Source organism: Sapajus apella, unplaced genomic scaffold (genome assembly GCF_009761245.1).
Source record: "Sapajus apella isolate SASKATOON/1434 unplaced genomic scaffold, GSC_monkey_1.0 scaffold3, whole genome shotgun sequence".
Lineage (NCBI taxonomy): Eukaryota > Metazoa > Chordata > Mammalia > Primates > Cebidae > Sapajus > Sapajus apella.
The window spans coordinates 66,108,285-66,119,337 of record NW_022436943.1 but is presented as its reverse complement, the minus strand read 5'-3'; the positions used below and the strand labels follow the sequence as shown (position 1 = coordinate 66,119,337).

Sequence of the window (11,053 nt, the reverse complement as noted above, 5' to 3'; positions counted from 1 at the left end):
TCTCAGCCCCGTCTCTGCCCTGCCAGCTCCACACGGTCCTCACAGCTGCCGACACCCTCCAAGGCCGTGCGACCTTGCCCCGGCAGACCTCCGCTTGCCCCTCTGTCTCCTGGCCACTCCCTCTGGGGCCTTCCTTCTTTCCATGGCAAGCAAGTCCAGTTCAGGGGGTTTAAAAAGCCAGAAACCGAATCTGTTAGCTTATTATCTGGAGAGGGATCACTGCTCCCCGCCTCCCCCAGCCTTCTGTAAGCACTGTCCCCCATGCATGGAAGCAAGTATGGAAGCCTGGAACTGTCCGGACAGAGGCCCCAGCGGCAGCTGGCCCTGCTGCCATGCCCTTGGTCATGTGCTGCCCTGGCCCTCCCCTCATTCAGTCCTGGTGCTCCTGCCCGCCTAGATCCAGGGACTGTGCCCCTCCCTTGACGATCTGGGGTGGCCAGAGTGGGGCTGCCTGTGCTCTGTGGAGCTGTACCTTAGTGTCCTGGCAGCCCCATGTGGTCAGCTTGTGTGGCCATGTCCCCTCCCCTGGACCACCCGTGTCTGCACTGGGGTGAAAGAGGTTGGGGTGTGATCACTTCTAGTCAGACTGTCCTCCGGGCCCCAAGCCACAGGGAATGGATCCCCTGGATCCTGAGGACCCTGACTACCCTCAGAGCTTAGGTTTCCCGTGGGGCTTGGAGTGCAGGACCCGATAAAAGCCGTCACTGAGGAACACTGGCCCTTCAGAGCCACAGAAGGCCTTTTGGTGCCATCTGGCTGGGCATGCACCCCGTGTCATGCCAGCCTTTCCTGGGTGCCAGGCCCTTTCCAAACGACGTTCGTGCCCATCTGGGCTCCCTTGTCGCAGCCTGGCTGCTCAAGCTCCAGCTGGGGCAGCCTCTGGCCTCCGCTCCCCAGGCCCAGGGCACAGGCTGGCCGGCGGCCAACTGCCGTCCTCTGGGTCGCTGCGGGTGCAGCCTGGCTGGCCTGTCCACCGTTTCCGCCCCCTGGAAAGCTGCATCTCGTTACCCGGCCAAGGGGTGGAGCCCCGGGCCACAGGGAGCACCTCCAGTGACCGGACCGCGCTCCAAAGAGGCCGTTGGGCCTGGAGTGGGGTTGGGGGTCCGAGAGGAGTTGGGTGACATCCCCACTCCATCCCGGGTCCAGCTGTTGGGGTCGCTTTCAGCGCGCCGAGACCATCACACCCATCCCGTCCTCTGGCGCGTCCCGTGCTGCGCCCAAACCTTACGATAAGCCCCGCCGGGAGCGCGCCATAGGCTGGGGCGCGTCACGGGGCCCAGGCCGGGGCGGGCCGGGGCGGGCCGGGGCGGGTCGGAGTCCAGACGTCGGGAGCGGGATGGCGGCGGAGCAGGACCCCGAGGGGCGCGCGGCAGCGCGGCCGCTGCTCACAGACCTCTACCAAGCCACGATGGCGCTGGGCTATTGGCGCGCGGGCCGGGCGCGGGACGCCGCCGAGTTCGAGCTCTTCTTCCGCCGCTGCCCGTTCGGCGGCGCCTTCGCCTTGGCCGCCGGCTTGCGCGACTGTGTGCGCTTCCTGCGCGCCTTCCGCCTGCGGGACGCCGGTAGCCGCTCACGCCCGACGGAAGCCGCCACCTCGGGAGCCCCCCACGCCCCACGGGACCCCTCACCCCGGGAGCCCCCCACGCCGCACCGGACCCCTCACCCCGGGAGGCCCCCACGCCCCACGGGAGCCCCCACCCCGGGAACCCCCCTACACCCGACAGGAGCCCCCACCCCGGGAGCCCCCCCACGCCCCACAGGAGCCCCCACCCCAGGAACCCCCCCACACCCGACGGGAGCCTCCACCCCAGGAACCCCCCCACACCCGACAGGAGCCCCCACCCCAGGAACCCCCCACGCCCGATGTAGCCCCCTATGGCCTGCGGAAGTCCCCGCCCGCCCGATGGAACTCCCATGCCCACAACCAGTTTGTCCCCGCGCTCAGTGAGGGACATCTGCGCTCGCCTTCTGCTTAGGAGTCCCTAGGGATCCCCACCCCTCACCCTCCTGCCGGGGCCTGCACGTCACCTCCGCTCAGCGCAGTAACCTGGCTTCCAGACGTGCAGTTCCTGGCCTCGGTGCTGCCCCCAGACACGGACCCCGCGTTTTTCGAGCACCTTCGGGCCCTCGACTGCTCCGAGGTGACGGTGCGGGCCCTGCCCGAGGGCTCCCTCGCCTTCCCAGGCGTGAGTAGGGGTGAGCGGGCGGGGCGGGGGCACGGGGTTAGGTCCGGCGCAGGGCTGACTTCGCTCCGCGCAGGTGCCGCTGCTGCAGGTGTCCGGGCCGCTCCTGGTGGTGCAGCTGCTGGAGACGCCGCTGCTCTGCCTGGTCAGCTACGCCAGGTGGGCTTGGGACGGCCCTCGCGGCGGGGTTCTGCACTGGGCAGGGGCGGTGGGGTTGGCTGCCCAGGGGTCCCAGGGCTGGCCTCCCGCCCCCACTGTGCAGGGTGTAAGGAGGGGCCGGGTGAGGGTAGAGCTCCGGGGCTGGGAGTTCCAGGCCCCAGGTAACTCTGCCATCTTGGGTGGTCTGGCCACCCCCACCCTATGCCCCCTGACTCTTGGCTCTCCACAGCCTGGTGGCCACCAACGCTGCGCGGCTTCGCTTGATCGCAGGGCCAGAGAAGCGGCTGCTAGAGATGGGCCTGCGGAGGGCTCAGGGCCCGGACGGGGGCCTGACGGCCTCCACCTACAGCTACCTGGGCGGTGAGGGTCTGGTGCCGGGGAAGGCAAGGGCGGGGAAGGAGGAGCCCCGGCTTGGTCCGAAGTCCCCCAATCCCACCGCCTTCCTCTCCAGGCTTTGACAGTAGCAGCAACGTGCTAGCGGGCCAGCTCCGAGGTGTGCCGGTGGCCGGGACCCTGGCCCACTCCTTCGTCACTTCCTTTTCAGGCAGTGAGCTGCCCCCTGACCCGGTCAGTCCCTCGTCTCAACCCTGCTGTCTCCAGGCAACAGGCCCCAAGCAGCCCTTGCCCAGGAGGGAGGCATGCCACCCGGGGAAGGTCACCCCAGTGCTGTCCCAGGAAGCTGGCACAGCCTGCGTTACCTTTGCCCTCAAACCAGGGTGGCCCTGGCTGCTCCCAGGCCTCACTCAGCATTCTTGGCCCCCATTCTTCACCAACCCATTCCACAGATGTTGGTGCCAGCGGCTGGGGAGGGCCCTGGGGTGGACCTGGCGGCCAAAGCCCAGGTGTGGCTGGAGCGCGTGTGTGCCCACCTGGGGCTGGGGGTGCAGGAGCCACACCCAGGTGAGCGGGCAGCCTTTGTGGCCTATGCCCTGGCCTTTCCCCGGGCCTTCCAGGGCCTCCTGGACTCCTACAGCGTGCGGAGGTGAGTCCCAGCACTCTAGGAGTGGGCTCAGCAGAACCTTGGCAGTCCCTGACCCCCTTATCTGTCCCCGCAGGAGTGGTCTCCCCAACTTCCTGGCAGTCTCGCTGGCCCTGGGAGAGCTGGGCTACCGGGCAGTGGGCGTGAGGCTGGACAGCGGTGACCTGCTGCAGCAGGCCCAGGAGATCCGCCAGGTCTTCCGAACCATTGCTGCCCAGTGAGTTCTCCAGGGAGCAGGTTTGCCTGGTGGGAGACCCCCGGGGAACCAGGATTTGGGAGTGGGGCAGAGAGGGACAGTGAGGCAGTCTCCTGCAGGCCCTGGCAGGGAGGTAAGGGGTGGGGCTCCCTAGGGGCTCCTAAGCAGAAGGTGAGCACAGGTGTCCCTGACTGAGGCCGTGGGGGGGGGGGCACTAGGTGAATCAGCAGACCTGAGGGCAGCCCCCACCCTTTCTCCACCCACACGCAGGTTCCAGGTGCCCTGGCTGGAATCAGTCTCCATCGCGGTCAGCAACAACATTGATGAGGAGGCGCTGATGCAACTGGCCCAGGAGGTGGGGTGGGCAAGGGGGTAGGCAGAGGGTGGCTGGGGGGCTCCTGGGGCCCTTCCAGGTCCTGGCCCGGCTCACTGCCACCTCCTCTCCCTCAGGGCAGCGAGGTGAACGTCATTGGCATTGGCACCAGTGTGGTCACATGCCCCCAACAGCCTTCCCTGGGCTGCGTCTATAAGGTGGGGACAGTGTCCGTGGCCCAGGTCGGGCGGGTCTGAGGGATGGTGAGGGGTGGCGGATGAGGACCAGCCAGCTTAACATCCTCTCCTCACAGCTGGTGGCCGTGGGGGGCCAGCCACGAATGAAGCTGACGGAGGACCCTGAGAAGCAGACGTTGCCTGGGAGCAAGGCAGCTTTCCGGCTCCTGGGCTCTGACGGTGAGCGCCTCCCACCCCCTCCATCGTCCGCCTTCAAGGCACCAGGGCCCCCCTTATTCTTGACCCCACCCTCACAGGGTCTCCCCTCATGGATGTGCTGCAGTTGGCAGAAGAGCCGGTGCCACGGGCTGGGCAGGAGCTGAAGGTGTGGCCTCGAGGGGCTCAGGGACTCTGCACTGTGCGGCCAGCACAGGTGGAACCACTGCTGCGGCTCTGCCTCCAGCGGGGACAGGTGGCTGCTCTGCCCTCATCTTGCCCCAGCCCTATTGGAGCCCTCGCCGGGGGCCAGCCCTAAGCTGCTTTCCTTGCCTCTTCCCTGCAGCTGTGTGAGCCACTCCCATCCCTGGCAGAGTCTAGAGCCTTGGCCCAGCTGTCCCTGAGCCAACTCAGCCCGGCGCACAAGCGGCTGCAGAGCCTGGCACAGTACCAGGTGGGGGGATGCCCACCCTGGTGTCCTGCCCTGGGTTCCCTCACCCTCCCACCCACCTCTCCCCTCCTCTGCTCCCTGCAGGTGGCGCTGTCAGAGAGGCTGCAGGCCCTGGTGGACAGTCTGCGTGTGGGGGCGTCCCCCTGAGTCTTCCAGTGGGGCTGCCTGGAAGCAACAAGAGTCACTAACCCCACAGCTTGTCCTGTGTCGTTGTTCACCTGGCCCCAGGGCCTCCCGGGCTGGGGCTGGGGCGGGGGCTGGGCTGGAGTGGGAATCTCAGCTCGAGGAGCAGGAGGGTTTGCACCCTGGGGAAAGCAGGGGTCCTGCTGGGGTGGGAGACAGCCCTGCGCTGAGGCCTGAAGGGCAGCCGGGAGTCCCCAGCTGGGGTGGGCTGTGGGGAGTCAGGTCCCACACTAGAGCTGCAAGGCCACAGGCAGGGAGGGACTTGCTGCAGAAGACACCTCCTTGCTAGAGGCAGGCTGGGGGCGGGACAGAGTCGGGGGGGTGCCAGGTAAGAGGGTCCAGCCGTGGCCCTGGGCGCCCACACCTGCCTAGGCACTGCCCCCAAGCTCAGGGTCAGCAAGGACATTTCAAACTCCACAGTCCAAAAGTGAGAGCTCAGGTGTCTCCTGCCACTGCTGCTGCCAACCCGGCACCACCCTGGTATCTGTCACCAGCCAGCCAGGCCTCAGGGACACAGCTCCCGACCCAGCAGCCCAGGGAAGGGGAGGAAGCACGGGGAAGCAGCAGAAGCTGGCCCTGACTCCTGACTCAGCTGCAGACACCCAGCCCAGGTGGCGCTGTGCCTGGCTGTGTGCTGGGCTGGCCCTGACTCTGTGCCAGCAAGTTCCTGATCTCAGGGTTCCACCAGTTTTGGCAACACGGGCTTCAGAGGAACTGCTTGGGAGAGAGGTTCTAGGCTTGGCAGGAAGTGGAGGCTGGGGGCCTGGGCCTCACTTGTCCAAGCAGCCTGAGGAGGCACAGATAGGCAAGGGCGTGGGGGGAATGCTGACTGCCTGGGGTGCGTCAGGGGCACTTCCGCCTGCCCAGGCATTCCACCAGACCAGCTCATCTGGCTCCCCAGGGCTCAGGGCTGGGCAGTACCCACTGTGTGGTTGGCTGAGGGTGGAGGGCGGGGACTTGGAGCAGGGGCCCATCCAGCCAGCCCCAGGGAGTATGAGCTGGAGAGAGAGATAGACTCACACACACTGGGCAGAACACAGCATGCCCCAGGTACCCACAGGGCACCCTGGCACTCCGAGGGACCCAGCCAGGGAGTGTTCATTCGTTGTTGCACTGCTGTAAAGAAATACCTGAGGCTGGGTAATTTATTTTATTATTTTTTTGAGACAGAGTCTTGATCTTGTTGCCCAGGCTGCAGTGCAACAGCATGACCTCGGCTCACTACAACCTCCGCCTCCTGGGTTCAAGTGACTCTCCTGCCTCGGCATCTGGAGTAGCTGGAATTACAGGAGCCCACCACCACGCCTGGCCAATTTTTTTTTTTTTTTTTGAGATGGAGTCTCGCTCTGTCACTCAGGCTGGAGTGCAGTGGCACTATCTCGGCTCACTGCAACCTCTGCCTTCCAGATTCAAGCGATTCTCCTGCCTCAGCCTCCTGAGTAGCTGGGACTACAGGTGCATGCCACCACACCCAGCTAATTTTTTGTAGTTTTAGTAGAGACGGGGTTTCACTGTGTTACCCAAGATGGTCTTGATCTCCTGCCCTCGTGATCTGCCTTCCTCGGCTTCCAAAAGTGCTGCGATTACAGATGTGAGCCACTGTGCCTGGCCTAATTTTTGTATTTTTAGTAGAGACAGGGTTTTGCCATGTTGGCCAGGCTGCTCTCAAACTCCTGACCTCGTGATCCACCTGCATCTGCCTCCCAAAATGCTAGGATTCCAGGTGGGAGCCACCACACTCAGCCAAAACTGGTAATTTATTTAAAAAAAGGTTTAATTGGCCCATGGTTCTGCAGGCTGTAGAGGAAGCACGGCTGGGGAGGCCTCAGGAAACAATGTCATGGTGGAAGGGAAGCGGGCAGGTGTTACATGGCCTGAGCAGGAGGAAGGGGTGGGGTGGTGCCACACTTTAAAACAACCAGATCTTGAGAACTCTATCATGGGAACAGCACCAAAACGGGAAGTCCACCCCAGCATCCAATCGCCTCCCACCAGGCTCCCCCTCCGGCGTTGGGGTTACATTTCAACAAGAGATTTGGGTGAGGATACCCTTCAAAACTAGCCAGGACCCAGAAGGGCCCCCCCAACAGTGGTGGGCACATGCACAAGCTCTGGAGGGGCCATGCTCCTCTGGCATCTTTGCTGCCCCTCCACCCCTCCGGGCTGCCCCAAGCCCACCCAGTCATGCCCGTTCCAGGGTGTCTGACAGAGCCAGAGGGCAGGGGGCAGGGCCAGCCCCTAGCCCCAGGCCCAGTGGGGAGCTGACTGCTGGTCAGGGGCTGAATCAGGCCTCAGCTCAGGGCGGGGCCTAGACAGCTGGACCCAGGCAGGACCTCCTCAGGGCTGTCCACAACTGCCCCGAGCCCCCGGCCAAGAAGGGCTGGTGGTCAGGGTTAGGCCCTTCTCCCCCTTTCTTTGTGATTCTGCCAGCTCTTGGGGATCCTGTTCCCAGGGCCCTGGTGGGAAGAGCCAGACCACGGGACTCAGGCTCCAGGCTGGCCACTCCCCTCCAGCAGCCAGGACAGAAGGGCCCCTCATAGGCCTGTAGCAGGCACCTCCGTGTGGCTCCCCAGCCCCCCCACGCTCGCGCACGCGCCATCACGCCTGTCCACGGTCCCGCCCGGGCCAGCTTCTAGGTCAGGCCTGGGCACGACTTCCCAGGAGGCGCAGCAGCAGGTGCTACCGGCAAAGGCAGCTATGGCTGGGGGTGTGTGGGGCTGGGTCCAGGAGACGCCCATGGGGGCTCTAACCCTGACAGCTGTGGCCGAAGGAATCCGGGCCAGGCAGGGGTGGTCCCGGGAACCCCCTTCCACAGGCCCTCAGCCTGAGCCCTGGGAGCTCAAACCTGAAGCTGAGCCACAGACCCAGGCACTCACCACCCATTCTGAGACTGAGCCTGGGTGTGGGGCCACTGTCCCTGAAGCTGGCAGCGAGCCCCGCTCCCCTGAGGGGCCCCACCAGGTGAGGGGTGAGGGAAGGGATGCTGTGTGGACCACCAGGGCTCCTGTGAAGGCTAGGTGGAATGGGACGTGCTGGGCCTGGCGGAGGTCAGGGCGAAACAGGCTGGTGAGCGACAGAGGAATGAGGGACTTTGTAGGAAGCCGGGTGGGGAGCTGAGGGACCGGGAGGAGAGCTAGGAGAGGCTTGGGCACTTCAGACACCCCACCCGTCCTGCCTAGGTTCCCCAGAGTTCCTGGGAGGAGGGGGTTCTTGCTGACCTGGCATTGTACACGGCTGCCTGCCTGGAGGAGGCTGGCTTTGCAGGGACCCAGGCGACAGCGTTCACCCTGTCCTCAGCCCTGGAGGCCCGGGGGGAACGGCTGGAGGACCAGGTCAGCTTCCACCCTCTCCATGCCCTACAGACTCCTGCTGGTCTTGACGCCAAGGTGGTGGGAGGATCCTGGAGAGCACAGCCTGACCCTGCCACCTTCAGGCTGCTCCAGCCAGGTGGGGTTGGGTGGGGGTGAGGTGGGTACAGAGGAGAGGGAATGGACAGTGGACGAGGTTGACTGCTGAAGTGTGCTTCTCCCCACCAGGTGCATGCTCTGGTGCGAGGGCTGCTGGCGCAGGTGCCCACCCTGGCGGAGGGGAGGCCCCGGAGGGCAGCCCTGAGAGTGCTGAGCGCGCTGGCCCTGGAGCATGCGCAGGACGTGGTGTGTGCGCTGCTGCCCCGCTCTCTGCCCCCAGATCGGTAACCCAACCTGCCTGGCCCTGCGGCCCCCACGCGGCTTCCTTCCCCCTTCCCGCTTGGCGGTGGAGTCTGGCCCAGACAAGGGAGCTGAAAGGGATCAGGGCCTCCTTACACCATCCCCGCGGTGACTCCTGCCCGTATCCATTCCTGTTCCCCTCGCTTTTAGTTCTGCAAACTCCGCCCACCCTCCCGCCACAGAGTTTCTGAGGCTGGGCTCCTCTGGGAGCCGTCTTCTAGCTCCAGGTGGTCTCCCCCGGAGACCATGCTGGGGTTGGCTCCGGAGTGGGGTGAGTGAGCCTGGGGTGCTAACGTGCCTGGACACCCCTGGCTCTTTGGTTAATTTTCCCCCGAAGTTATCTTTGGTTTTATTCTCTGTAGCAATTAAAAAAAATCATAATAATGCCAGGTTTACTTCACTGTCACTGACCCAACAGGACACCCAGCGGGTCCCCATCCGGCAGCCGAGCTCGAGACAGGCCATTTTGTGGTCTGCACAATTAACACTTCATTTGTTTATTTGGGATTTGGGGGTGGGGGAGATGGGGTGGCAGTTTCCTGCCCCTGCCCTGCTGGAGTCCTAGTGGCTGCCTCCACCCTAGCTGAGGACCCTCTACATCTCCTCGACACCCACCCTGCACCATCCCTTGTCTCACACCAGCCCCCTCTGAACCCTCAGGGCAGCGGCCGAGCTCTGGCACAGCCTAAGCCGTAACCAGCGTGTAAACGGGCAGGTGCTGGTACAACTGCTGTGGGCACTGAAGGGTGCTTCAGGGCCTGAGCCCCAGGCGCTGGCGGTAGGTGGCTCCAGCCATTCCCCAGGCACGGGCGCAAGGTGGTGGGGAGGAGGGCGGTGACTGGGAGTTTGCACCTTGGTCACTCCTCCGGGAATGTCCTACGAATGTCTGAGGCTTAGTCCCTGTCCTGTCTATGGCATGCCTGTCCCTCTGCTGTCCAACGCAGCTCCCGGCGCCCAGGGCCTGAGTGAGCCACTTGTTCCACAGGCCACTCGTGCTCTTGGGGAGATGCTGGCTGTTTCAGGCTGCGTGGGAGCCACAAGGGGCTTCTACTCTCATCTGCTGCTTGCACTAGTCACACAGCTGCATGAGCTGGCCCACAGCCCTCGCTCCCCTGACATGCCCAAGATTTGGGACCTGTCCCACCGAGGGCCACCACACAGCCACGCCAGGTGAGAGGCAACACCAGGGTATGTGGGATGGGCCAGCATGCTGTCACCCTCTCAGCCCCACTGCCCACCTGCTCACTGTCCCCACCGCCAGCTGCGCTGTGGAGGCCTTGAAGGCTCTGCTCACTGGGGATGGAGGCCGCATGGTGGTCATGTGCATGGAGCAGGCGGGAGGCTGGAGGAGGCTGGTGGGAGCCCACACCCACCTGGAGGGTGTCCTGCTGCTGGCGAGGTGAGGAGGGGCCACAGGATGTCACACCAGGAGGAGACTCGTTGCTGGCCAGGTGCTGGCGCTGGGTGTGGGGACAGGGAAAAGGCAGGGGCACGAGGGTGGTGTTGGGATGGGGTCTTCTTGAGGAGTAAGGCCGCCAAGCGGAGCGAGAGCTCCCATTTCCACCTACCCCAGTGCCATGGTGGCACACGCCGACCACCACCTTCGAGGCCTCTTCGCAGACTTGCTTCCCCGGCTGCGCAGCGCCGACGACCCGCAGCGCCTCACGGCTATGGCCTTCTTCACCGGGGTGAGCCTGCTTCCCGAATGGGTGGCGAAGGGTGACCGTGGACTTGGTTCCTAAGCCGCAGCAGCTGACCCCGTGTGCCTCGCCTAGCTGTTGCAGAGCCGACCCACCGCACGGCTCCTGCGGGAGGACGTTATCCTGGAGCGACTTCTCACCTGGCAGGGAGACCCCGAGCCCACCGTGCGCTGGTTGGGCCTGCTGGGCCTGGGCCACCTCGCGCTGAATCGCAGGAAGGTGAGACAAGGGAAAGGGTGGAGGACAGCCTGGCCCGGCTGCGGCAAGGTCTGCAAGAGGCTGACCACGAGTCCCAGCAGGTGCGGCACGTGAGCGCGCTGCTGCCGGCACTCCTGGGCGCACTGGGTGAAGGCGACGCGCGGCTCGTGGGTGCAGCTCTGGGCGCCCTGAAGAGGCTCTTGCTACGACCCCGGGCGCCTGTGCGGCTCTTGAGCTCGGAGCTGGGGCCGCGCCTCCGTCCGCTGCTGGACGACGTGAGCAATGCCCCGCCCCTCGACCCCCCCCCCCCCCGGCCCCCCCCCCCCCCGCCCCCCCCCCCCCCACCCCTCGCTCCCTCCCCGGCCCCGCCCCCCCACCGCTCCCTCCCAGGCCCCGCCCCACCCCTCGAGTCTCTCCCTCCCAGGCCCCACCCCTCGAGTATCTTCCTCCCTGGCCCCGCCCCAACCCTCGAGTCTCTCCCTCCCTCCCTGCCCCGCCCCACTCCCGGTCTCTCCCTCCCAGGCCCCGCCCCGCCCCTCGAGTCTCTCCCTCCCAGGCCCCACCCATCGAGTCTCTCCCTCCCAGGCCCCGC

General features: G+C 65.4%; 2 protein-coding genes across 7 annotated transcripts in view; both read left to right on the top strand.

Moving 5' to 3' along the window:
- Positions 1-38: 38 nt before the first annotated feature.
- NAPRT (nicotinate phosphoribosyltransferase) lies at positions 39-4,868 on the top strand. 3 transcript variants are annotated; one of them, XM_032255267.1, is made up of 13 exons: positions 855-1,562; positions 2,059-2,186; positions 2,260-2,342; positions 2,572-2,702; positions 2,794-2,909; positions 3,128-3,324; positions 3,398-3,538; positions 3,788-3,872; positions 3,968-4,048; positions 4,144-4,246; positions 4,324-4,478; positions 4,569-4,676; positions 4,758-4,868. In XM_032255267.1, exons 1-13 carry the CDS (start codon positions 1,337-1,339, stop codon positions 4,818-4,820), a joined length of 1,617 nt encoding a protein of 538 aa, XP_032111158.1. In that variant the 5' UTR covers positions 855-1,336; the 3' UTR covers positions 4,821-4,868. The 3 variants fall into 3 exon arrangements, with proteins under 3 accessions (XP_032111160.1, XP_032111155.1, XP_032111158.1); XM_032255264.1 differs by having other exon boundaries at positions 842-1,562; positions 4,569-4,866; XM_032255269.1 differs by lacking the exons at positions 4,324-4,478; positions 4,758-4,868 and having other exon boundaries at positions 39-1,562; positions 4,569-4,662.
- A 1,772-nt stretch (positions 4,869-6,640) lies between these two features.
- Positions 6,641-11,053, top strand: part of MROH6 (maestro heat like repeat family member 6) — a 7,760-nt gene continuing 3,347 nt past the window's right edge. For 2 of the 4 annotated variants that reach the window (XM_032255098.1, XM_032255119.1), the window contains exons 1-9: positions 6,641-7,817; positions 8,036-8,188; positions 8,393-8,547; positions 9,224-9,341; positions 9,549-9,733; positions 9,825-9,962; positions 10,137-10,251; positions 10,339-10,482; positions 10,563-10,736. In XM_032255098.1, coding sequence (XP_032110989.1) covers positions 7,554-7,817; positions 8,036-8,188; positions 8,393-8,547; positions 9,224-9,341; positions 9,549-9,733; positions 9,825-9,962; positions 10,137-10,251; positions 10,339-10,482; positions 10,563-10,736 — 1,446 coding nt within the window. In that variant the 5' untranslated portion in view covers positions 6,641-7,553. Of the gene's footprint in view, positions 7,818-8,035; positions 8,189-8,392; positions 8,548-9,223; positions 9,342-9,548; positions 9,734-9,824; positions 9,963-10,136; positions 10,252-10,338; positions 10,737-11,053 lie in introns of all 4 variants that reach the window. The other 2 variants (XM_032255114.1, XM_032255108.1) reach the window with 1 other exon arrangement.